This window comes from Salmo trutta, chromosome 32 (assembly GCF_901001165.1).
Source record: "Salmo trutta chromosome 32, fSalTru1.1, whole genome shotgun sequence".
In the NCBI taxonomy this organism is placed as follows: Eukaryota; Metazoa; Chordata; class Actinopteri; order Salmoniformes; family Salmonidae; genus Salmo; species Salmo trutta.
Genome location: NC_042988.1, coordinates 40,290,901 through 40,318,042, shown reverse-complemented (window position 1 = coordinate 40,318,042; position 27,142 = coordinate 40,290,901). Strand labels below are relative to the sequence as shown.

The 27,142-nt window shown below is 45.2% G+C and overlaps 2 protein-coding genes across 2 annotated transcripts; one reads left to right on the top strand and one right to left on the bottom strand.

Moving 5' to 3' along the window:
* Positions 1–1,085: 1,085 nt before the first annotated feature.
* On the bottom strand, positions 1,086–22,523 carry ndel1b (nudE neurodevelopment protein 1-like 1b). Its single transcript, XM_029729098.1, has 9 exons — positions 22,413–22,523; positions 12,696–12,792; positions 8,069–8,222; positions 6,546–6,694; positions 6,097–6,233; positions 5,447–5,620; positions 5,036–5,133; positions 4,613–4,779; positions 1,086–4,356 (listed from the first exon to the last, which is right to left on the bottom strand). The coding sequence occupies exons 2-9, from the start codon at positions 12,779–12,781 to the stop codon at positions 4,266–4,268; spliced, it is 1,056 nt and encodes a 351-aa protein (XP_029584958.1). The 5' UTR covers positions 12,782–12,792; positions 22,413–22,523; the 3' UTR covers positions 1,086–4,265.
* An 865-nt stretch (positions 22,524–23,388) lies between these two features.
* On the top strand, positions 23,389–24,934 carry LOC115171896 (RING finger protein 222). The gene has a single exon (XM_029729097.1). The coding sequence runs from the start codon at positions 23,646–23,648 to the stop codon at positions 24,339–24,341; it is 696 nt and encodes a 231-aa protein (XP_029584957.1). The 5' UTR covers positions 23,389–23,645; the 3' UTR covers positions 24,342–24,934.
* Positions 24,935–27,142: the final 2,208 nt, after the last annotated feature.

Here is a 27,142-nt window from a genome sequence, read left to right as displayed (position 1 = left end):
AGCCACTTGTGTGGGTTGTAGACTCTGTCTCATGCTACCACTAGAGTGAAAGCACCGCCAGCATTCAAAAGTGACCAACACATCAGCCAGGAAGCATAGGAACTGAGAAGTGGTCTGTGGTCTCCACCTGCAGAACCACTCCTTTATTGGGGGTGTCTTGCTTATTGCCTATAATTTCCACCTGTTGTCTATTCCATTTCACAACAGCATGTGAAATTTATTGTCAATCAGTGTTGCTTCCTAAGTGGACAGTTTGATTTCACAGAAGTGTGATTGACTTGGAGTTACATTGTGTTGTTTAAGTGTTCCCTTTATTTTTTTGAGCAGTGTATATAGTTGTTTTGCTGCAAACCACACATTTTGCTACCCATATGATGTCGATCATTATCAGGTTAATTGATTTATAAGCTTCTGTAAAAACAATAACACTTTAAACAAGTAGTTTGTAAATGTGTATGTTTTGGGTCAACACTGGTAAGTTAACCAACCTTATGTAAATTAGACTCTGTCCCCTAGGATTTTCTTCTGAATAACTTGTCAGGGCATAGCATTTTCCAATCAGCTTCAGGCAACTTTGACGTAAGGCTTGATCACACCTGTAGTGACTACTTCTATCCGTCACGCCCATTGTTGTTGATCACTTGTTCACTAGATCATGAATATGCATAGCCATCTCGTGACAACTCCGATAGTGTTTTTTCTCAAATTTGCCAGATGTCACATTTCCTAATTATAACCGTACACTTAACCTAAGCATTACGAAACAAATATTTGATAAAATAAACCTCATGTAGCAAATAATCAATTCAAATTTAAGTTTACCAAATTAGACACTCATTGACCTTTATACAAAATCTCCTCACTTAGTGAGCTAAAGAAACGCAACAACGCCACCTGCTGGAGAAGACTGATCCCTCTCGCTTCCTCTGGTTATGCGTCAATCTTTTAACTGCGTCTCTCCTCGGCTTGTAAAAAACCCCCCAGTAATTTCACCAAAGACAGTACAAATTTCAACATGACAGCAAGAGGAGCCTACAGCAACCAGAGAGACTGCACGCAAACACAGAATGCCTACAGCCTGTTTACAAGGACATTTTATTTGATAACTGTGACAACAGTATTCTGGACATTTCCCTTTATATTTTTGGGTTAATTGTCCCACTGTGTTTAGCGGATCTGTACAGTATGTGTGTTGGGGGTGTGTCCATCTGGAAAGAGACAGCATTGTGTTTGTAGCCAATAACAGTGGGAGGCTAACTCCTATAATACGGTTCTTTCTATCCTCTCAAATCAACAAGTCAGGAAAACATTACCTTTAGGGTCACTTTTTCATCAGACTTATAAGCTGCATGATGAGTGATGTACAACAAAGTTTCAGTACTTATTTTTCAATATCTTTATTGAACAGACTGTACAACCAATTGTACATCATCATGATATGTGATCTTGGACTGATGTACAATAGTAAAACTCAGGGTCTTCATTTTAAACATGCCATAAAGACATCTGAATAAATAGAACTGTAATACTACCAAACGTAGGTATGTACAAATGTGTTGTTTGGCAGAGTTACAATGCGTAGTTCCAAACCTGTATACATGGGGACATAGCAACAGGCTGACATAGAGCTCAGAGTGACATGGTAAAGGTGGGTGACATCATAGACCATGGGAGTAAGCAAGCACTCCAAATGATAGTTCTAGAATAGTTTTAGGACCAGTTTCCTGGACACAGATTAAGCCTAGTGCTGGATTCTAAATCATTCTGAATGGAGCATCTCCATTGAAAGTGTTTAGTCCAAGACTAGGCTTAAAGATGCACTATGCAGAAATCCCACCACCATTTCCTGGTTGCTAGAATTCGAATTTCAACTTGTGAGAAAACAAGCAAGTATAGTGTAGAGAATCATTGTAGCATCTAAACCGCTGTCAATTATCTTTTCCATAACCAAAAACATTGTATTTTCAGCTGATTTGAAGCTGGTGTACAAAACCGAAAGTAAAAGACCCAAAAACTAAACTATAAAATAGGAAGCATAGAAAAATAACAGATCTACCACCTTCTTAGACTTGCTTTCAATATAAATAACAGATCTATAACATTTCTATGTAAATTTGGTCAGGTCACCCAAAAAGCTATATAGTGCAGCTTTAATCTGTGTCCGGGAAACTGGCCTTAAGGCTTTTCATTTAAGGCTGTGATAGGAGGGAGCACTATTAACCCCAGATGAAGATAGACAGAGACCAGGATGCCATTCTGAGAGGAGGTTCTCTATTACAAACGTTTCATCGACAGGACAGGAGCCAACGTGACAAAATGGTCACCAATAGCAATTTGCATAATAAGCATTTTTAGCCTGATTAAAACTAGACTGAGTACTCCCCTCATGGTGAACACAGCATTCAGTCTGGTTTAACCAGTCTAGGTTCATGTCTAGAAAAAGGGATGAGCGTACAGATCTAGGATCAGCTTCCCCTCCCCAATCCTAACCTTAACCATTAGTGGGGTAAAGGGAAAAACTGACCCAGGGTCAGCATCTAAGGCAACTTCACCCCTATACCTGTTAGATGGTTGGACTGCTTGGTTATTGTTGCTGGATATTCTGTTCTGCAGGTTATGGTAGACAGGATGTTAGCTGGATAAGATTCGACCATCAACAGGTGCACAGTACAGGACAGTGTGTGTGTGTGTGTGTGTGTGTGTGTGTGTGTGTGTATGTATGTATATATATCTCTCAATGTGAATAAGTAAGTTTTGTCTGACGCACTGCTGTGCTCAGGGTTGACTTTTGATTCTATAAGCAACAGTTTTGTCTGATACTAGTTACGCATCAGAATAGGGAAAGGGGATTATTTTAACATGGTGCCAACCTCATGTAAATACACAGCCATCCATCCAAGGCTTGTATAAAGTAGTAAGGACTTAGTCTTTCCCTGAACATCATCGGTCATCCATCCAAGGCTTATATAAAGAAGGACAGTTCAAAATGACACTCTATTCCTATGTAGTGCATTCATTTAGACCAGAGCCCCATGGTCCCTGGTCAAAAGGAGTGCACTACATAGGGAATATGCCCCATGGTCCCTGGTCAAAAGGAGTGCACAACATAGGGAATATGCCCCATGGTCCCTGGTCAAAAGGAGTGCACTAGATAGTGAATAGGGTGCCATTAGCACAGTACAGTCTGTGGTGAAGCGGACCTAACTTCATTATTCATTAATGAAGAGGACAGTAGCTGATGTTTCCAGGCTATTTAACATGGAGGTCCCTCCCTCCCTACCAGACTACAGATGGTCCACCAGCTGACCGGTCTGGTCAGCCCACATCCAGGACAATAGGGACTTGGGGGTGCATCTCAATAGTATAAAGTGGTTTCCTCATCTTCTCTCCTTTCCCTCATCTGCACTGATGGGAAAGAAATTACAGGTGAAAGCTAATTTCTGGTAGAGATAGATCATCCACATTGCTTTTACCGGTCCTGTTTTCTCATTCTCTCCAAGACTAACTGGACTATTGAGAGGAAGGAGAGGAGATGAGGCTATTAACTGGGCTATTGAGATGCAGCCCAATAAGAGAACATGGTTCTGATCACAGGCTGAACATAGTAAACATTAATTCAGTCATTCTTCTGGACATGGGGGTTAAGGGTCATCAACTCCATCTGACCCCATAACATAAACACAAACAAACAAACAAACAGGAAATATTGCATCTTAAAGCATACATACAGTAATGATGAAATCATCTAACTTTGCAAAAAGTCCCTTTTCATTTTTAAATACAACATTGTATATATAAATTATTTGTAATTGTGCAATTCATTCAGAGAAGAAAATAAAAGGTTAAGAGGAAGGACGCTGCAGTCCATTGGGGACATTTGTCAGGTACAGTTGCTGTTATATAGCTGTTATAGAGTGAAACTGATAAACTGATGGAGCCAAAATGGAGACACTCCAGAGCACAGAGGTCACCAACACATCATCCACATGAGCAAAGAACAGCTCAGGCATGTGCCTGTATGTTAAATACACACAAACACACTCAGCATCCAACCCCACCCCACTCATAGGTGAGTGAGGCCTTTTCAATCATTAAGTCAAGTGTCTCTCCCACACACACACACACACACACACAGTAACGGTTCTTCAAGTGTTCTCTCCTCTCAGTGTTCTGCGGGGCGTACAGGAGTTGTACAGAGATGGGGGGGGTGAGGGATGAGGGGTACCCTTGTTCTGCGGGGAGCTTGTACAGAGGTTGGGGCCATGCTAAACGGTGAGAGGCAGCATGCCAGGAGGGGAGACAGTCCGGGGCGACGCCAGGGCAGTCAGGGTGCTGGGGTCCAGTCCATTCACAGCCCTGTGGGGGACAACACCAGACAGAGACAAACCAAGAAGACAGAAGTTAGTTCATTCACAATATCAAATAGAAAGCTGTTTGGGTATTCTCTACATACTCTGGTTAGACCAACTCTGATTAAACATGGGATAGAGTCCATTCAGCCTGTCACTTCTTCTACTGTCTTGGAATGAGTCACACTAACCTTGCAGACAGGAAGTCAAGCAGAAAGATAGATGGACCAGTGGGAATACTCCTGAGAGAGAGAACAACTCACGTTTTGTCGTAGTAGGTGGTGTGTAGTGAGTGGGAGAACTTGGTGGCGTTGCTGTTGATGAGGTTTCCGTTCCCAGTGATCATGTTGGTGGACGACGTGGAGTAGGTTTTCCTCACTGCCTGGTCCTTGGCAAAGTTCCTACATGCAGCTAGCTTGGACTCCAGCGCCTAAGGACAGACACACATGGCCTACATTAGACTAATCACAAGCTGTGGATTCTGTTGTAACCTTTAATTCAGGTCACAGACACCTTTCCAATGTACTCTGCTATCAAGTCAAGTGAGGAGACGGAAGCCAAACTGTTGGGTTTACACAAGAAGAGTGTTCATAATGTTTTGTCGTCAACATTAGCTTCATAGAGGATGGATACATAGCAATGGCAATGGAAAACATTGCTACAAGAAACAAAAGTCTGATATTTACCCCAACTTTTCTAAGAAGGTCCCCAACGATATTAAGAGCAGAGATTCTTGCTGATGGGGTCAGAGGTGAGCCGCCAGGCCCACAGCCATTTGTTAACACTGTAGAGAGAGGAGATAAAGAGGAGAGAGAGAGAAAGAGGAGGAGACAGTGTTTAGCACATGACAGATACCTAGAAACTGTTTCACGTGGAGGTAACAACTCCAAAAGTGAAGTAAATAACAGACCTGGGTTCAAATAGTATTTATATACTTTCAAAACACTTTGAGCATTTAATTGAGTGCCTGGAGGGACTTTTGAGACTCTTCCATGGATTCCATTGCACCCGGCAAGCTCAATAAAGCACATGTAAAGTATTAGAGAGAAAACACTATTTCCACCCAGGTCTGTTAGAAGACACGGCTGTTGACCTACCTGATGATTTAGGGTTGATGAACGGGTGTTCCATACCCTTCCCTACAGGGGTGACAGGCAGGGACAGGGAGGCCTGGACAGCAGAGTCCATCTTGTCCATGTCCAGGGTAGGAGAGCTGGGGGCTGACATCCTGTCTGCAGTCCTTTCCCTCACCACCATCTCCTGTCTCAGGTCTGGGGGGGGCAGATAGACAGACATGAGATAAGCACCAATACAGACATGATAACAGACATGACATTCTGTCTGCAGTCTTCTCCCTCACCGCCAGCTCTTGTCTCAGGTCTGAGGCATCAGTCACACCAATACAGATTCTACCTAATGGATAGAGCAGTGTTTCACAACCCTCTCCTCAAGTACCAGCCAGACAACTATTTCATATACTCCAGTACTATCACTACATCTGATTACACTGGTCTACTATCATCAAGCCCATGATTAGTGGGGGACAGGGAGTTTAGGGGGACAGGGAGCTTAGGGGGACAGGGAGTTTGGTGTCATCCCCGTCCATACCGCTGGCTTCATCCTTCAGTCTCTGTACTGAGACCAGTAGACTCCTTCTCATCCAGCTGACTTTAATACAGCCGCATTAGACATAACAGAAAGGGTAGGTCTGAGATAGAGGTAGGCTAGGTGTTTCATGTCTTCATACCTCTGGCTTCATCCTTCAGTCTCTGTACTGAGACCAGTAGAGACTCCTTCTCATCCAGCTCACTCTCCAGGAAGGCATTCCTCTCTATGGCCTGGTTCAGACGACCCTCAAAGTCCTCCAGAGATACGATGGTCGCCCTGAGGGAGGGAGGAGGGGAGGAGTTGGGGTGGACAACAGTTAGTAGCAGAAGCAGGTGAAAAATATACAGCATCTGTGTGGGTTGGATAACTGGGTTAACACTGAGTGGAGTAACACTCTATTTACAAGCATTTCACTACACCCACAATGACATCTGCTAAATATATGTGTATGTGACCAATACATGTGATACTGAGGCACAGCTACCAGCCAGCATCCACTTAGCCGACAACCGAGGCCTGAACTCAACTAAAACATTTGAATGGCTGCGTTAGCAACGTTAGTTTAGTTCTACTGTGGTATATAGTGACCTCTTGGCTCTCTCCAGGTCATCGTTGGCCTGCTCCAGTTCTCTGACGTATTTATGAAGCTGTTCCTTGATTCCTCTGGTCTGTCCCAGGTCATCCTCTAACATGGAGACCTGCTTATAGCTCTGAGCATACTGCTGCTCCAACTTCTCCTACAGGGGGAGAGAGGTGGGAGAGAGAACAAACATTCAGACAACATATAGACCTGCTTATAGCTCTGAGCATTCTGTTGTTCCTGCGGGGGGGGGGGGGTGTGTGGAGATGGTTGCATTGATGACCGAGGTGACAGGTGGAAGGGAGTGTTGACATGCCAACTTTCTTAATGTTAACATTCTCAGTGTTCATAGACTCTAGAACTACTTTGTTCTCTGGCGATGGGTGAAGAATGGCTCCTAGGTGTCAGAAACAAGCCAGCCTAAGGTCTGGGTCAACAGCAAGGCTAGCCCAGCTCCAAGTTAGCATCATGTTTAATTATCCCAATGCTCTACATCCTGGTTAGCATCATGTTCTATTATCTCAGTGATCTACATCCTGGTTAGCATCATGTTCTATTATCCCAGTGCTCTACATCCTGGTTAGCATCATGTTCTATTATCCCAGTGCTCTACATCCTGGTTAGCATCATGTTCTATTATCCCAGTGCTCTACATCCTGGTTAGCATCATGTTCTATTATCCCAGTGCTCTACATCCTGGTTAGCATCATGTTCTATTATCCCAGTGCTCTACATCCTGGTTAGCATCATGTTCTATTATCCCAGTGATCTACATCATGGTTAGCATCATGTTCTATTATCTCAGTGATCTACATCCTGGTCAGTGATATACCTGGCCAGCACTAGTGATCTAACCAGTGATATGCTGGTCAGCCAGCCAACACATGCAGCTCTCTCTCTGGCAGGCAGTAGGGGCATCCAGGAGTGTGGCTTTACTCTGACATCCAGATGTAGTTGTTGAGCCCTGTTTCCAGTCCCTGGTGAATGGGTGATGTTAACTGATGTTCCGGAACTGTAATCCATTGTTTGCCGAACCGAATCCCCAGGAACAGTGTTTGCCGAACCGAATCCCCAGGAACAGTGTTTGCCGAACCGAATCCCCAGGAACAGTGTTTGCCAAACCGAATCCTCAGGAACAGTGTTTGCCAAACCGAATCCTCAGGAACAGTGTTTGCCAAACCGAATCCTCAGGAACAGTGTTTGCCAAACCGAATCCTCAGGAACAGTGTTTGCCAAACCGAATCCCCAGGAACAGTGTTTGCCAAACCGAATCCCCAGGAACAGTGTTTGCCAAACCGAATCCCCAGGAACAGTGTTTGCCAAACCGAATTCTCAGGAACAGTGTTTGCCAAACCGAATCCTCAGGAACAGTGTTTGCCAAACCGAATCCCCAACCGTTTCACATTTGTTAAATTCTAACACGAAGAGGCACAACATTTACCTTGAGGTTGTCCAGCTCACACTTCAGTGTTCGGTTCTAACCCCTCTGTCTGTGGGTCTGTGTGTGTGTCTCCGTTCCTACGCATGTTACCTTGAGGTTGTCCAGCTCGCTCTTCAGTCTTTGGTTCTCTGTGTGCAGGTCTCTGATGCGGTGTTCAGCCTGTCCTAGCTGGGCCTCTAACTCCGCCTCCAGCTCTCTGCTCCCTTCCTGGAACTCCAGCAACTCCTCCTGGGCCTCATGGTAACTGAAGAAGACACGGGAGAAAATGGACTGTTACACACAGTCACACACATCCACTACCACACTGTCTCTCCTGCAACTCCACCAGCTCCTCCTGGGCCTCATTGTAGCTGGAGGACACACGGGAGGGACTGTTATTTAATGATCAATTGTGGTACTAATGAGTGGTAGTCACATCCCCTGGACAGTCAGACCTAGACCTATCCTGTGGTCAGTTGAACATGTCTGAAAACACCCAGTCTCTTCACTCATAATATCCTGTCTCCAGACCCCTTGACCCCTCACCCCTCTCAGAACACACGGAACAGCAGCAGGCATATAGGAGCCATCTGTATCCTCTAATGACAAACCCCTGCTGAAGTCTCAAAGCTCTATCAGACCTGCTGAGGTACGGTCTCAAGGCTCTATCAGACCTGCTGAGGTACGGTCTCAAAGCTCTATCAGACCTGCTGAGGTACGGTCTCAAAGCTCTATCAGACCTGCTGAGGTACGGTCTCAAAGCTCTATCAGACGTGCTGAGGTACGGTCTCAAAGCTCTATCAGACGTGCTGAGGTACGGTCTCAAAGCTCTATCAGACGTGCTGAGGTACGGTCTCAAAGCTCTATCAGACCTGCTGAGGTACGGTCTCAAAGCTCTATCAGACCTGCTGAGGTACGGTCTCAAAGCTCCATCAAACCTGCTGAGGTACTGTCTCAAAGCTCCATCAAACCTACTGAGGTACTGTCTCAAAGCTCCATCAAACCTGCTGAGGTACTGTCTCTGTCTCAAAGCTCTATCAGACCTGAGGTACTGTCTCTGTCTCAAAGCTCTATCAGGCCTGCTGAGGTACTGTCTCAAAGCTCCATCAAACCTGCTGAGGTACTGTCTCAAAGCTCCATCAAACCTGCTGAGGTACTGTCTCAAAGCTCCATCAAACCTGCTGAGGTACTGTCTCTGTCTCAAAGCTCTATCAGACCTGAGGTACTGTCTCTGTCTCAAAGCTCTATCAGACCTCAGTCCAGTCTGTATTCAGTCTATATTCAGACTCACTGGACTGTGTCCAGACTTACTGACCCACACAGTATGTGCTAGATACAACCTAGTAATACAGTCCAGTAATATCTACAGATAGACCTAGCTGAAAGGTCTGGACTCCTGGATTGTAGCATAGCACCTTCTCTTGTCCCACGTGGCTGTATATCAGTCTATCACCTGTCTGTCCATAGACGTAAAGCAACTAGAACTTACCGTCTGTCTGGTCATAGATGTAATGCAACTACAATGGTTCTGCATGGCCCCTGACTCATCTGTCATGACAAAGGCCAATGCCATGCTAGAGCTGAATGAATGCAGACTTTCCATGCCCTTCATTCGGTTAGGTGGCTTCACTGAATTGAATTAGAAGGGTTGGTTCATGTGTGAGAACCTAAGCCATGGTATACTAACCTGGTAGCCAGATATGTTATCCTGGACCAGGATCTGTTTGTGCTGTAAAATAATAACATGCCATTTAGCAGATGCTTTTAAGTAACTTACAGTCATGCGTTCATATATTTTACACATGGGTGGTCCCAGGAATCGAACCCACTACCCTGGAATTACAACTGAGATACAAAGGACCACTGTTTGGCATGACAAGGAGTTGAGATGATCGCACAAACAGATCTGGGACCAGGCTACAGATACATAGTTCCACTGACCAGGGATGACCCTTGAACAGAAAAAGTCTGAGTGACACACACATTAACAGGGTTAGACAGCTCTGGGGTCAGTTAACTGGCAGCCACTGCTCCATCCTTGGCCTCACTGGGTTTCCCTGCTCATTCCACACACGGTCACCGTACCAGAAGCACACACGGTCACCGTACCAGAAGCACACACGGTCACCGTACCAGAAGCACACACGGTCACCGTACCAGAAGCACACACGGTCACCGTACCAGAAGCACACACGGTTACCGTACCAGAAGCACACATGGCCAGTTTGGCCGCAGAACAGCCCTGTTCAACTACGGCTCTGACTGGAATGACTTCGGTTACCTTCCCTCTGACAACATCACCGTTTTCAGACCATATGAAAACTACTCTTCCTGGGGTCCAGCAACATTAAGGCAGTTATATACAATAAAAAACATCACAATACACAACAGATTTCACAACACATTGTGTTCCGTCAGGCCGCTACTCTACCACCTATCTACAATACAAAATCCATGTGTACATGTGTGTGCATAGCGCGTATGTTATTGTGTGTGTGTTCAGTAGGCTTAAGTTAGAATATAAAATAATTTGTGTGTGTGGCATGTGTGTATAGCGTAGGGGTGCCATCTGGGACCTCCTCATGAACACACACTAGGCCTATACTCTAGAATGTGTTGTGTCAACACTGACAGGGTCTGGCTCTACAGAGCCTGGGAAAACATAGTTAATACTGTAGACCTACATATGTGTTCTAGTACACCCTGCTGGATATAGGCTGTGTGTGTTCTAGTACACCCTGCTGGATATAGGCTGTGTGTGTTCTAGTACACCCTGCTGGATATAGGCTGTGTGTGTTCTAGTACACCCTGCTGGATATAGGCTGTGTGTGTTCTAGAACACCCTGCTGGATATAGGCTGTGTGTGTTCTAGTACACCCTGCTGGATATAGGCTGTGTGTGTTCTAGTACACCCTGCTGGGTATAGGCTGTGTGTGTTCTAGTACACCCTGCTGGGTATAGGCTGTGTGTGTTCTAGTACACCCTGCTGGGTATAGGCTGTGTGTGTTCTAGTACACCCTGCTGGGTATAGGCTGTGTGTGTTCTAGAACACCCTGCTGGGTATAGGCTGTGTGTGTTCTAGAACACCCTGCTGGGTATAGGCTGTGTGTGTTCTAGAACACCCTGCTGGGTATAGGCTGTGTGTGTTCTAGAACACCCTGCTGGGTATAGGCTGTGTGTGTTCTAGTACACCCTGCTGGGTATAGGCTGTGTGTGTTCTAGTACACCCTGCTGGGTATAGGCTGTGTGTGTTCTAGTACACCCTGCTGGGTATAGGCTGTGTGTGTTCTAGTACACCCTGCTGGGTATAGGCTGTGTGTGTTCTAGTACACCCTGCTGGGTATAGGCTGTGTGTGTTCTAGTACACCCTGCTGGGTATAGGCTGTGTGTGTTCTAGTACACCCTGCTGGGTATAGGCTGTGTGTGTTCTAGTACACCCTGCTGGGTATAGGCTGTGTGTGTTCTAGTACACCCTGCTGGGTATAGGCTGTGTGTGTTCTAGTACACCCTGCTGGGTATAGGCTGTGTGTGTTCTAGTACACCCTGCTGGGTATAGGCTGTGTGTGTTCTAGTACACCCTGCTGGGTATAGGCTGTGTGTGTTCTAGAACACCCTGCTGGGTATAGGCTGTGTGTGTTCTAGAACACCCTGCTGGGTATAGGCTGTGTGTGTTCTAGAACACCCTGCTGGATATAGGCTGTGTGTGTTCTAGAACACCCTGCTGGATATAGGCTGTGTGTGTTCTAGAACACCCTGCTGGATATAGGCTGTGTGTGTTCTAGAACACCCTGCTGGATATAGGCTGTGTGTGTTCTAGAACACCCTGCTGGGTATAGGCTGTGTGTGTTCTAGAACACCCTGCTGGATATAGGCTGTGTGTGTTCTAGAACACCCTGCTGGATATAGGCTGTGTGTGTTCTAGAACACCCTGCTGGATATAGGCTGTGTGTGTTCTAGAACACCCTGCTGGATATAGGCTGTGTGTGTTCTAGAACACCCTGCTGGATATAGGCTGTGTGTGTTCTAGAACACCCTGCTGGATATAGGCTGTGTGTGTTCTAGAACACCCTGCTGGATATAGGCTGTGTGTGTTCTAGAACACCCTGCTGGATATAGGCTATCTGTAAAAGTGACACCAAAGAAATATTCAATAGAAACCAAACGGAAGAAAAGGGACTGAAACGGGGAGGTAGGCTACTACCTGAACAAGTACAATAAGAAATGCTAATTTTCCTTGCAAAATGTTTTCCATTACGACACGTTTTGCTACGGTGTGCACTAATGATGACTACCCAGCACTAAGAACAACTAGACCTAAACTAACTCTGCCTAATCTAGGCTAATGAATCCATTGCTTCCTGTGTCGATGGTAACTAGGCCTATAGAGGAACAGGCCATGTGTCAGATGATCACATGACTGTTATGACATAACCTTGTTATTCATCTTCCAGTGTTATGAGCAAACATAAAAGCTTTGCTTTATGTAACAGAGCCGAGAGCAAGCCATGTGGTTTTCTGGTCATGTATAATTATATTACTGAGAAGACGTCAAAGTGAAAGACTGTGCCTAGCTTGAGTTTCAATTTGGAACATGTATGTAGAGGAGAGTAGTTCAACAGATACAATGACAAACTGCTGAGTCTAATCTTCTGAAACTCAATGTTTGACCATGTATAAATCAATGAATGATTTTGTTAAATGAGCTATGAGTAGCCTAGATCAGTTGACATGAACATACCTGTTGTTATACTTGAGGGATAAGGCCTTCCAGTAGTCAATCTCCTGGTCCTTTGAAGTGAATGTTGGTATCATGTCTGTGTCCATGGTAGAACAACCTGAAGAGGAGAACATCATGATCACCTGAAGCTAGTTAAAGACAGACGTGTCCTGAAAGCAGGCCGAAACATTTGAATGGCAGAAAACCAAACATAGGGTTTATTCTTACCCAAGAAAAGTAGCAGACTAATTCATTGCAAAAATACAAAATAAAAAAGTACTTAATCTTATACTCAGGCTGTCAGTCTGGAGACAGGCGGCCTGGCTGTCAGTCTGGAGACAGGCGGCATGGCTGTCAGTCTGGAGACAGGCGGCCTGGCTGTCAGTCTGGAGTCTGGCTGTCATCACAGTTATTCAAGACCCACTGACTTCAATTCAGCCTCCCTCCACCTCTCTTCTAACAACAAGGGCCTGCCACACTGACCCAGCAGCAACACCTGGGTGACAACCAGCCATTTGGTAGGCCAACTCCTCAGTAAGGAGATGTAGGATTCCCCCAGTAGGCCCCACAGAGCCCCTTCATACAGACCAGGGCCTCCTCATTAAAACTTCTAACCCTGTTTATTTGACATGGGCCACAGCAGACTGGACATGTTTTCAAAAAGCTTCATTCACTTCTATTCATGACCATTTTGTGTGTTGAATGCCAATCACAAACACATGGAACAGAAGTAGTGTGGAAACCCTGAGCAGCAGTGTTATGAATGAAGCTGTGGTTGGGCCAAAGCCACCTCAGAGGGAGGATGTCTACCCTGTGATTAAACGCCCACACGTCTGTTTGGTCCAGTGTGTGTGCTGTGTGAGGTTGAACAGCAGGGAGTCCCCAGCCCTCCCAGTAGCTCCAGGAATAGGCAAGGCTACTAGTGATCCTCTCTGGTTAGAGGGATTTCCAGCATGCATGGGTCAGTCGCTTCAAACTGTCCCAACACAAGCACTCTAAAGTTACACTGCAGAAATCGCTCCTCCACAAAACAAGCAGTCATTGTGTAGAGAATCATTGTACTGTCTAAACCACTGTGAAATATATTTTCTGTAAGCAAAAATATTGTATATTCGGCTGTTTGAAGCTGGTGTACAAAACCGGAAGTAAAAGACGCAGAAACAAAAATTCAGAATGGGAAGCACAAACAGCACAGATAGAACAGACCTACCGCTTCTTAAACTTGCTTTCAATGGGAATGACAGATCTATAACTCACATTTCTATGTGAATTTGGTCAGGTCGCCCCAAAAAAAGTGTTGTAGCTTTAACAGACGGATGAGTCAGCACAGCGGTCAGCCATCCCAACACCAACAGCAGGCCAGCACTCTAACAGACGGATGGGTCAGCAGCCTGGTCAGCCACCCCAACACCAGCACCGTCCTCTATACTGCACTCTGCTTAACAGAATGTCAAATGGCTTTAAATTCAGTTAACAAGGGAGAGTCATCTGTCAGTTAGACAGGTCCCAGGGGTCATGGGGTCAAAGGGAGAATAGCTGTTCTCTCTCACATTACTCTAGGTGTATGTATGGTATGCAGAGCGTGCGTGTGTGTTATGCAGCTCAGGAAACCGTGTCGTTACACCACTACTGGGACTCACTCAGGAAACTGGCCATCTTGGCTCTCCCAAGATGGCGTTGCAGTTCAGACGTCCTTTGTCTTCCTCTTGTCGTGTCCCGTGTATATATATATTTTTTTTTACATATTTTATTCGCATATCTTTTTACGTATTTATTTTCTAAAAACTCAACCTCAAAACACTCTCCTGCAACCCACCTCACCAATTAAAACAATTAAAAGTATTATTTACCTCAAATCTGAAATCCACAACAGAAGCTAGCCAGTTCACTGGCTAACGTTGGAGTTCAGCTAGCCACGGTTAGCGGTCCTCAGCTATCCATTAGCTCGAAAAGCAATCGCCAATTTTTTGTACAGTGTGACTCAGACCAGAGCTTACCGGACCTATTCTCTCTCCATATCCCCGGATTTCTACCGCAGGCTCTGGACATTTACACCTGGATCTTGCAGCTAGCTAGCTGCTACCTGAGTGACTATTGGCAACGTCGGTCCCGGAGTTAACATCAATTATTCCGGAGCTAGCCAGCTGAAGAGTTTCTCCCGCCTCTCCTGGGCTACTATCACCTATCCGGACCCGTTTTTTCTGCCGATGCGGAGCCCCATCGGGCCTTCACGACTGGACCACCGACGTTATCTGCCTGAGGGAGTTATCCAACTGGCCCCTCCGTCGCGACGCAACCCGAATGCCCATCTGCGGCCCGCTAATCGTTAGCCGTCTTATCGGCTGATATCTGAATAGGTCTATCGGACAATTTTCTTGGGCCACTATAACTAACTATTTTGCCAATTGGACTGGTCCCCCCTACCACACGGAACCCCAGTAATCTACAGACGGAATCGCACGAGCTGGCTAAAAACAGACCTCCCCCATCTTCTACCAGCTTGCTACCTATGGCTCGGCTAGCTATCCAACTCTCACTGGACCCTTTGATCACTCGGCTAAGCATGCCTCTCCTTAATGTCAATATGCCTTGTCCATTGCTGTTCTGGTTTGTGTTTATTGGCTTATTTCACTGTAGAGCCTCTAGCCCTGCTCATTATACCTTATCCAACCTCTCAGTTCCTCCACCCACACATGCTATGACATCTTCTGGTTTCAATGATGTTTCTAGAGACAATATCTCTCTCATCACTAAATGCCTAGGTTTACCTCCACTGTACTCACATCCTACCATACCTTTGTCAGTACATTATACCATGAAGCTATTTTATCGCCCCCAGAAACCTGCTCCTTTTTCTCTCTATTCCGGACGTCACAGACGACCAATTCTTATAGCTTTTAGCCTTACCCTTATCCTCATACTTCTCTGTTCCTCTGGTGATGTAGAGGTGAATCCAGGCCCTGCAGTGCCTAGCTCCACTCCAACTCCCCAGGCGCTCTCTTTTGATGACTTCTGTAACCGTAATAGCCTTGGTTTCATGCATGTTAACATTAGAAGCCTCCTCCCTAAGTTTGTTTTATTCACTGCTTTAGCACACTCTGCCAACCTGGATGTCCTAGCCGTGTCTGAATCCTGGCTTAGGAAGTCCACCAAAAACTCTGAAATCTTCATCCCTAACTACAACGTTTTCAGACAAGATAGAACGGTCAAAGGGGGCGGTGTTGCAATCTACTGCAGAGATAGCTTGCAGAGTTCTGTCCTACTATCCAGGTCTGTACCCAAACAATTTGAACTTCTACTTTTAAAAATCCATCTCTCTAAAAACAAGTCTCTCACCGTTGCCGCCTGCTATAGACCACCCTCGGCCCCCAGCTGTGCTCTGGACACCATATGTGAACTGATTGCCCCCATCTATCTTCAGAGCTCATGCTACTAGGTGACCTAAACTGGGACATGCTTAACACCCCAGTCATCCTACAATCCAAGCTTGACGCCCTCAATCTCACACAAATTATTAATGAACCCACCAGGTACCACCCCAAAGCCGTAAACACTGGCACCCTCATAGATATCATCCTAACCAATTTGCCCTCTAAATACACCTCTGCTGTTTTCAACCAAGATCTCAGCGATCACTGCCTCATTGCCTGCATCCGTAATGGGTCTGCGGTCAAATGACCTCCACTCATCACTGTCAAACTCTCCCTGAAACACTTCAGCGAGCAAGCCTTTCTAATCGACCTGCACCGGGTATCCTGGAAGGATATTGACCTCATCCCGCCTGTAGAGGATGCCTGGTTATTTTTTTTAAATGCCTTCCTCACCATCTTAAACAAGCATGCCCCATTCAAGAAATTTAGAACCAGGAACAGATATAGCCCTTGGTTCTCCCCAGACCTGACTGCCCTTAACCAACACAAAAACATCCTATGGCGTTCCGCATTAGCATCAAACAGCCCCCGTGATATGCAACTTTTCAGGGAAGTTAGAAACCAATATACACAGGCAGTTAGAAAAACTAAGGCTAGCTTTTTCAAGCAGAAATTTGCTTCCTGCAACACAAATTCAAAAAAGTTCTGGGACATTGTAAAGTCCATGGAGAATAAGAACACCTCCTCCCAACTGCCCACTGCACTGAGGATAGGAAACTCTGTCACCACCGATAAACCCACTATAATTGAGAATTTCAATAAGCATTTTTCTACGGCTGGCCATGCTTTCCACCTAGCTACCTCTACTGCAGTCAACAGCACTGCACCCCCCACAGCTACTCGCCCAAGCCTTCCCCATTTCTCCTTCTCCCAAATCCATTCAGCTGATGTTCTGAAAGAGCTGCAAAATCTGGACCCCTACAAATCAGCCGGGCTAGACAATCTGGACCCTTTCTTTCTAAAATTATCTGCCGAAAATATTGCAACCCCTATTACTAGCCTGTTCAACCTCTCTTTCGTGTCGTCTGAGATTCCCATAGATTGGAAAGCAGCTGCTGTCATCCCCCTCTTCAAAGGAGGGGACTCTCTTGACCCAAATTGCTATAGACCTATATCCATCCTACCCTGCCTTTCTAAGGTCTTCGGAAGCCAAGTCAACAAACAGATTACCGACCATTTAAAATCCCACCGCACCTTCTCCGTTATGCAATCTGGTTTCAGAGCTGGTCATGGGTGCACCTCAGCCACGCGCAAGGTCCTAAACAATATCGTAACCGCCATCGACAAGAAACAATACTGTGCTGCCGTTTTCATTGACCTGGCCAAAGCTTTCGACTCTGTCAATCACCACATCCTCATCGGCAGACTCAATAGCCTTGGTTTCTCTAATGATTGCATCCCCTGGTTCACCAACTACTTCTCTGACAGAGTTCAGTGTGTCAAATCGGAGGGCCTGTTGTCCGGACCTCTGGCAGTCTCTATGGGGGTGCCACAGGGTTCAATTCTTGGGCCAACTCTTTTCTCTGTACACATCAATGATGTCGCTCTTGCTGCTGGTGATTCTCTGATCCACCTCTACACAGTCGACACCATTCTGTATACTTCTGGCCCTTCTTTGGACACTGTTAACTACCCTCCAGACGAGCTTCAATGCCATACAACTCTCCTTCCGTGGCCTCCAACTGCTCCTAAATACAAGTAAAACAAAATGTATGCTCTTCAACCGATCGCTGCCTGCACCTGCCCGCCTGTCCTGCATCACTACTCTGGACGGTTCTGACTTAGAATATGTGGACAACTACAAATACCTAGGTGTCTGGTTAGACTGTAAACTCTCCTTCCAGACTCACATCAAACATCTCCAATCCAAAGTTAAATTAAGAATTGGCTTCCTATTTCGCAACAAAGCATCCTTCACTCATGCTGCCAAACATACCCTCGTAAAACTGACCATCCTACCGATCCTCGACTTTGGCGATGCCATTTACAAAATAGCCTCCAATACCCTACTCAACAAACTGGATGCAGTCTATCACAGTACCATCCGTTTTGTCACCAAAGCCCCATATACTACCCACCACTGCGACCTGTACGCTCTCGTTGGCTGGCCTTCACTTCATAATCGTCGCCAAACCCACTGGCTCCAGGTCATCTACAAGACCCTGCTAGGTAAAGCCCCCCTTATCTCCGCTCACTGGTCACCATAGCAGCACCCACCTGTAGCATGCGCTCCAGCAGGTATAGCTCTCTGGTCACCCCCAAAGCCAATTCCTCCTTTGGCCGTCTCTCTTTCCAGTTCTCTGCTGCCAATGACTGGAACGAACGACAAAAATCTCTGAAACTGGAAACACTTATCTCCCTCACTAGCTTTAAGCACCAGCTGTCAGAGCAGCTCACAGATCACTGCACCTGTACATAGCCCATCTATAATTTAGCCCAAACAACTACCTCTTCCCCTACTGTATTTATTTATTTTATTTTGCTCCTTTGCACCCCATTATCTCTATTTCTACTTTGCACTTTCTTCTACTACAAATCTACCATTCCAGTGTTTTTACTTGCTATATTGTATACACTTTGCCACCATGGACTTTTTTGCCTTTACCTCCCTTATCTCACCTCATTTGCTCACATTGTACATACTTCTTTTTCTACTGTATTATTGACTGTATATTTGTTTTACTCCATGTGTAACTCTGTGTTGTTGTATGAGTCGAACTGCTTTGCTTTATCTTGGCCAGGTCGCAATTGTAAATGAGAACTTGCCTACCTGGTTAAATAAAGGTGAACAAAAATAAAATGAAAAATTTAAAAAATGTGTCGTTACACCACTACTACTGGGACTCGCTCAGGAAACTGTGTCGTTACACCACTACTACTGGGACTCGCTCAGGAAACTGTCGTTACACCACTACTACTGGGACTCGCTCAGGAAACTGTCGTTACACCACTACTACTGGGACTCACTCAGGAAACTGTATCGTTACACCGCTACTACTGGGACTCACTCAGGAAACTGTATCGTTACACCGCTACTACTGGGACTCACTCAGGAAACTGTCGTTACACCACTACTACTGGGACTCGCTCAGGAAACTGTATCGTTACACTACTACTACTGGGACTCGCTCAGGAAACTGTCGTTACACCACTACTACTGGGGCTCGCTCAGGAAACTGTATCGTTACACCACTACTACTGGGACTCGCTCAGGAAACTGTCGTTACACCACTACTACTGGGACTCGCTCAGGAAACTGTCGTTACACCACTACTACTGGGACTCGCTCAGGAAACTGTCGTTACACCACTACTACTGGGACTCGCTCAGGAAACTGTCGTTACACCACTACTACTGGGACTCGCTCAGGAAACTGTCGTTACACCACTACTACTGGGACTCGCTCAGGAAACTGTCGTTACACCACTACTACTGGGACTCGCTCAGGAAACTGTCGTTACACCACTACTACTGGGACTCGCTCAGGAAACTGTCGTTACACCACTACTACTGGGACTCGCTCAGGAAACTGTCGTTACACCACTACTACTGGGACTCGCTCAAGAAACTGTCGTTACACCACTACTACTGGGACTCGCTCAGGAAACTGTCGTTACACCACTACTACTGGGACTCGCTCAGGAAACTGTCGTTACACCACTACTACTGGGACTCGCTCAGGAAACTGTCGTTACACCACTACTACTGGGACTCACTCAGGAAACTGTCGTTACACCACTACTACTGGGACTCGCTCAGGAAACTGTATCGTTACACCACTACTACTGGGACTCGCTCAGGAAACTGTATCGTTACACCACTACTACTGGGACTCGCTCAGGAAACTGTATCGTTACACCACTACTACTGGGACTCGCTCAGGAAACTGTATCGTTACACCACTACTACTGGGACTCACTCAGGAAACTGTCGTTACACCACTACTATTGGGACTCATTCAGGAAACTGAGGTGGCCTGAGGAGTGTCAACAACACCAAGGTGGAGACTGAAGCATGGTGATGCAATAACTGGATTGTTTACTGAAGACTGGTTTTGATACTGTCAACATAGCCTAGTCGAAGATACTAGCTGAACTAGGATTGGTTTTGATACTGTCAACATAGCCTAGTCGAAGATACTAGCTGAACTAGGCTAATGATAGTATAGCTAACATGATGACCTTAGCTGAACTAGGCTAGTGATAGATCATCATGTTAGCTATACAATCATTAGCATGGTTCATCAAAGATCATCGTGTTAGCTATACTTAGCTGAACTGGGCTAATGATAGATCATGTTAGCTATACTTAGCTGAACTGGGCTAATGATCGTATAGCCAACATGATGTAATGTTATTAGGCTACCACGTGAACAACACGTCCATTGAGGTGAAATCACAGTCAGAGCTATGAGAGAAGAAGGTTCGAAAACTTACGTCTCTCCATTCATCCCTTTATCACAGAGAAGCAAAAGACTTGAATGTGAGTCTCAATAACAGACTAGCTGTTGTTTCCTTGGTGATAAATAAGACCAATCTTTAGGTTACACTCAGCTGACAGTAGTGTGTTGTGTTCCTTTACAAACAGCAAACCAGGATATGAAAGACAACACCAGGTTCACTCACTGACAGTGATTTTCAGCACAGAAGACTCAGCTTCAGGAAAATGTAGACAGATGTTTTTCTCTGTTTTTGTACCCATTCCAGTGCAGGCATGTTGGGTGGCATCCTGGTGTGCAGAACACATGGGCTCGTTTCCCAAATGGCAACCTACTCACTATTAAGTGCACTACTTTTGACCAGAGCAGTGAGCTCTGGTCAAAAGTACCATCTACTGCATCTTGCCATCTACTGCATCTTGCCTATGCCGTTCGGCCATCACTCATTTACATATTTTTATGTACATATTCATATTCATTCCTTTACACTTGTGTGTATAAGGTAGTTGTTGTGAAATTGTTAGGTTAGATTACTTGTTAGATATTACTGCATGGTCGGAACTAGAAGCACAAGCATTTCGCTACACTTGCATTAACACCTGCTAACCATGTGTATGTGACAAATAAATTCGATGGTACAATTTGGGCCACAATATGTAGACTCTACTACCAAGCCAACAGCAGAGGAACCATCTGATTATATTTACCCATGGCTTAGAGCAGGGCAGGCTAACTAGCCAACAGAGGAAGGTAGTGGAGTCTGTGGTTTTCCTGTCCACTCTCCTTTTGGCTTCCTCTTTTCCTCTGATGCAGATGACATCTCTCTGTCTGGCTGTTTACTCCGAGTGAGAGTGGGTGACGCACTACTCGGGCTCACACCAAATTCTCTGTGAGTTACGTTATTTCCAGGAAACTAAAATCCTCCCACTTCCACCAGAGGTCTGGGATAGGCTACTTGAGGGTGTAGGGCTCCGCTGTGTGTAGCAGTGTGTATAGGTAGGTTGTGCAGCAGACCAGACATACTCCCTGTTGTGACGTCCAGTCTCAGAGGAACAGTGGTGGTGAGACCCTGGAGAATGCCCTATTTGGTAGAGATATTAGACCGTTTTTATACTAGCGAACTGCATGTGGCTACCGGCTAGCACCATTACATTGGCTTTCAGAGCAGCAGGTTAGACTCCAAAGAACAAAGCTGTAGCTACAGTTTAGGTGAAATTCTTACTGTATGTAGAATTAAGACACAGCCACCCCTATGATGATAAACAACATTTACATTCCCTGAATATTTGGTGGCAAGAAACATTCTAGGCTAAATGCCACATTATTACATTAGCTAAGATCAACTGTATTTAGCTTACAGTAGTCGGCTGACCATGTACGGTCAGTGAAGGACAAGGTGAGGCAGAATAAATAGGACGTGGTATCCACAGGCAACGAGACCGGTAATCACTCAGTCCTAACGTTAATCACCTCTAACTGGTTCCAGGGCTGAGACCGGCTAGTAACGTTAGTAGTAACCGGCTTTTTGCTTGTCATACGAAACCACCACCAGACAACACAAAGTGTCAACACTATCTGATACTGACTGTTTGTTTCCACACAGTAAAACATGTGAAACTAGTATGGCAGAAAAGGAAACCATTAGCTCGTCAATATCACAGTGTCGCTAAATCAAATACATAATTATTAGCTAGCAAGACTAGCATGGCACCAAATGGCAAATTCAACAACCTATTTTCAACTGTCACTGGTTTGGTGAGCCGCTGACTGCTCGTCGTTCAAAGCTCGCGAAAGTCGAAAACACAGGTTAACCAGCTAGCTAGCTTTTGGTAAAGTAACCAACGTAAATATGTAAATCAATGTCCTTACCTGGGCATGTCCAATCCGTGTATCTGTCTCCAGATTCAGTTACAGTCGCCACATCTTCTGACCTGGACTGTCTTCATCGAAATGTCTGTCTGTGTTTAGAAAACGCCAACGCGACTCTCGGAAGTAACGTAGCTTCCGAGGCGGTGGCACGTGATGAAATCATACGTACGTCAAATGTGACGCTCCAGGGTTGGACCTCTGATTTGCCTCATTATGGCCACAAGGTGGCGCTATTATGCTAAGAAATTAGTAATGCATTGCAGTCAGATGATGTGTAGGCAGTAGCCTCCATAGAGCCGCATAGGGCCTATCAAATCCTCATTCACAGGCAGCCTAGAAATGAATTTAATAGGCTAATAGTTGTAGCAATACTGCACTTCCCATAGTAGCCTGTTGCGAGTATTTCGTATTTGAGTGGATATAGCCAAAATGTTGTTGTATTCAGTGGGCCAGTATTTCTTCTATGTTTAGCTTACAGGCTATGCCCTTACAAACAAGGGTTGCCGTTTTGAAACTGCAGTAAACATGTATTTGACTCTGGTATTTTGGACGCAGTAATTGCAGAATAACTGCAGTGAGTTATACTGCACTGTAACTAACTGCAGTTGCACTGGAAAAATTACTGCAGTAGAAGAACTGTGTTATTTTGTACACAGTATTTGCAGCATACTGCAATTATACTCACTCTAACGGCAGTTATACTGCAGACTGACTGCAAGTTTTTCGCAAGGGTGTGCACCAATATCAAATGAATTACAAGGCATTTCTATGAAGTCAACTTCAATAACACATAGCTTATCTGTTCTGTGGGTCAGACTTCATGGTTTGGAGAATGGTGGGACATGACTGTCACTGGAATTACATCTGCAGTGTTCTTTCTCAAACATTCCAAATCCTGTTTGGCTGATTTTGTCGCTCAGGGGAAACTGAACGCACCAGAAGAGCAGCGAGTCACACAGGTGTAGCCTATGGGTATAGATGACAGCCCTCCCTGAGAGGGAGACACTGCCCTGTACGGGAGGAGTGGCACGTGTTTTGGTTTCACTCAGCCAGTGCAACAGACCTTCGGGTAGGTAGGTTCGGGATCCTAGCCTATTGAAATCAGCTTTATTCTCGCTGTTGGAACTATACTCAAATCCCGAGGCGCCAACAGCTGTTATTAGGATTATTGGTGATTCCATGGTGCACCACCGGTGTAGATAGCACTTCCAGGCAGCGCGTAAAGGCTCCAGGATGACACCATTCGACGGACATCAAGCGGAGGAACGGGACTCGCAGAGCCAGGAGGACTCAGAGTGTCCCGTGTGTTATGATAGTCTCTCCGGCACGGAGAGGACCCTGAGCTGCGGACACGTTTTCTGCCACGACTGTCTGGTCAAAACCTTAGTCAGTATCAACAGGGACGGCGTCATCAGAGACACCATCATCTGTCCCGTCTGCCGACACCTGACTTTCATCAAGAAGCAACAGGAGGTTGGGGTTCCTCTCGCCCCGGGGAAAGAGGCCGAGGAAGGAGGCAGGCAGACCTTGAAGGTCCCTGTCCCTCCACCAGCACCTGGTAACCCACAGCATCACCATGAAACGCGACGCGCGTCAGGGCATAGTAGCTCACCGTCTGATTCAAGTGGACTGAGCTGGATTGGGAGACGCTTTAGGTGGATTTCAGAGAGATGCAGGAGTCGACGGATACTATCACTGATCAGTCCCGACCACAGAAACTCTCAGATTTTCATCATCAGTGCCCAGGGCCGACCCATGGCTGATGAAGATGCGGTTAGCCTGGACACTATGTCTGTTGTTCCCCAACCCAACCGCAGGAGACGGCGAATCAGGATTTGCACAACGGCACGTTGCTTGGTCGTTCTGCTTGTGATATTCACACTGATGGCAATGGTAGCTGCCACACTTCCTTGGATTATATTGGCATAGCCCACAAAGCCAGAGCCATATGGCTCTAGCATATGCATGGTGCGTCATTACGCACTACTTGATAGATGACCCATTTCTTGTTATTGTATGGTCTAATTTTCTCTTCTTCACTCATGCTCTCATGAAGACAATTTATTGCACTTAATTAATTGAAACATGTCACTTTGTCCATTCTGTCAATATATATTGTAGTGCCATATAGTTTGAACTTGCACACTGTGTTCTTTGTATGCCTGTTTGTCCTCAATGACCTGGACAGGATCTAATTAAGTCACCGAATGAAACAGCGCTGGTTCAGTCGCTCTGGTTTATGCAATAAAGTGATAGTTTATGGAATGACTTAGAGGAAAAGGCATTGTCTTAATTCCTAAATTTATACACTTTATGATGGTGATTTGGTTAATAATGGTTGAAATATTGGTCCTAAGATCAAAAGAAAAGGAGGCCCCTGTGAACATGCCTCCATATTCACCCATTACCATAGGTCTATAACTACCCCTGCTCACCATATAACTGCCCCATATGTTATTGGCAACAAGTCCTGAATAAAGAACGGTGAGGGTTGCAATCCCAGCACCTCTCATGGAGACCATTGTTGTGCGTTTCTGGTTGTAAGTTGTTTTACCTGTTTAATGAGAACTTCAGTGACATTTACAAGTACAGGCTACAGTTACTTTATTAGACGGACTAGATAACCAACACATCATGTGCCAAAGTATCTTTATGTCCTACCGGCACGTGGTGTATTCTGACAATGTGAACAGAGAAAGGGAGACAGAAACAGACACAGAGACACATGAGAGGCACCGAGACAGAACGAGACACCGAGACACAGAGAGAAAGTGCGCTCTCAAATGCCTTCAGTATCCTCAGCAAATAATTAATGTGAGTCCCTGGCAGGTTGAAGGAGCAAGACCGACTTGCAGGTAAAGATGAGCATGGGTCGGGGATTGATTGCTGTAAAGAGAGACTTGGGGCAGGGGAACACTGAGGTGTTGTCTTACCACTGACGCTACTTAGAGGCCCTGCTATACCAACACCAGGGAGAGTTAGCTCTGCTTTCTCTATTGTGAAGGGAACAATGTGTACAGTTTATAATGGACAAGGAATGTACAGTATTGGAGGATCTGATACAGGGCCTACATAGTTGTGTAGGCTACATGGTGAACATAAGAGGTGTTGCATAGTCATATATTATATATATATATATATATATGTTCTGTTTCTAGAGTTATAGTGTGTATATTGGGTCACTAAGTGAATGTATGCCAGTACATGAGTTGTAGTTATTACTAGTTTACTACCACTGTATGAGAGCAACTTGCTGTGAAGAGTTACATAGCAATTTACAGTAAAGTGTTGCAGAAAAACTTAATGGAAAATGTTACAGAGCAACTTCATGGAACATGTTACAGAGCAGCTTACTGTAAAGTGTTACAGAGCAACTTACTGTAAAGTGTTACAGAGACACTTAATCTAAAGTGTTACAGAGCAACTTACTGTAAAGTGTTACAGAGCAACTTACTGTAAAGTGTTACAGAGCAACTTACAGTAAAGTGTTACAGAGCAACTTACAGTAAAGTGTTGCAGAGAAACTTACAGTAAAGTGTTACAGAGAAACTTACAGTGAAGTGATAACTAGTTTACTATGAAAGGAGAAAGCTTTCTGGAATGTGCTTTATCAACGTCTCCATCCTCCATGTGTACTCTCTTTCCTCTGCTTGTCTAGTTGTTCCTGTTTTACTGGTTGGTTAGCAACCAACCAACCGCCTCAGCTGTTCTGGTTCCTCCCTCCCTTCTTTCATCCCAGTGAGAGGGAGGAGGGAGAGGGGGAGGGAGGGGTGAGAGAGGGAGGTGGTGGGGGAGGGAGAGGGGAGGGTGTGTGGAGAAGTGTAATAAGGAATTTCAGTTAATGACTCAGCATAATTGAGTAATTAAACCTACTCTTGCTGTGAGACTGGATGGGTGACATTCTATTACAGAGACTTAATTAATGTTCTTGTGTAAGAAATTAAATGATGTGGCATATCAAAATCAACTCTCAAAGTTCTACCATAAATCCACAATGAATTAATGAGCATAAAACTATAAAACATATTTTCAAAAGTTTTGGACAAGGAAAACAAGTTGTATTAAATATACGTTGTTGGTTCCTAGAATGATACCATCAGATAGGGATTTGCCGATTATCTTTGAATGACTACTCAAGGTCATTACCGAAGACATATTTGGGTTTAATTACTGTAATAAACAATGCCTCTGTCTGGCACTTTTTATGTGGAGTCAAACGTTCCAGTGACATATAAACTTTAGGAACAGCATGACACCGATACCACTGGTTATACTGGTGGAAAGTCTCTCTCAGATACCACTGGTTATACTGGTGGAAAGTCTCTCTCTGATACCACTGGTTATACTGGTGGAAAGTCTCTCTCAGATACCACTGGTTATACTGGTGGAAAGTCTCTCTATGATACCACTGGTTATACTGGTGGAAAGTCTCTCTCTGATACCACTGGTTATACTGGTGGAAAGTCTCTCTATGATACCACTGGTTATACTGGTGGAAAGTCTCTCTCTGATACCACTGGTTATACTGGTGGAAAGTCTCTCTCTGATACCACTGGTTATACTGGTGGAAAGTCTCTATCAGATACCACTGGTTATACTGGTGGAAAGTCTCTCTCTGATACCACTGGTTATACTGGTGGGAAGTCTCTATCAGATACCACTGGTTATACTGGTGGAAAGTCTCTCTCTGATACCACTGGTTATACTGGTGGAAAGTCTCTCTCAGATAC

Bases quoted from the DNA above. Each gene is read 5' to 3' on its own strand.
- ndel1b (XM_029729098.1), bottom strand. From the start codon at position 12,781: ATGGACACAGACATGATACCAACATTCACTTCAAAGGACCAGGAGATT. The intron at 8,223-12,695 runs GTATGTTCATGT...TGTCTTCTTCAG, and splicing joins TCCCTCAAGTATAACAACAG to TTACCATGAGGCCCAGGAGG. The intron at 4,780-5,035 runs GTAAATATCAGA...GTCTGTCCTTAG, and splicing joins ACCTTCTTAGAAAAGTTGGG to GCGCTGGAGTCCAAGCTAGC.
- LOC115171896 (XM_029729097.1), top strand. From the start codon at position 23,646: ATGACACCATTCGACGGACATCAAGCGGAGGAACGGGACTCGCAGAGC.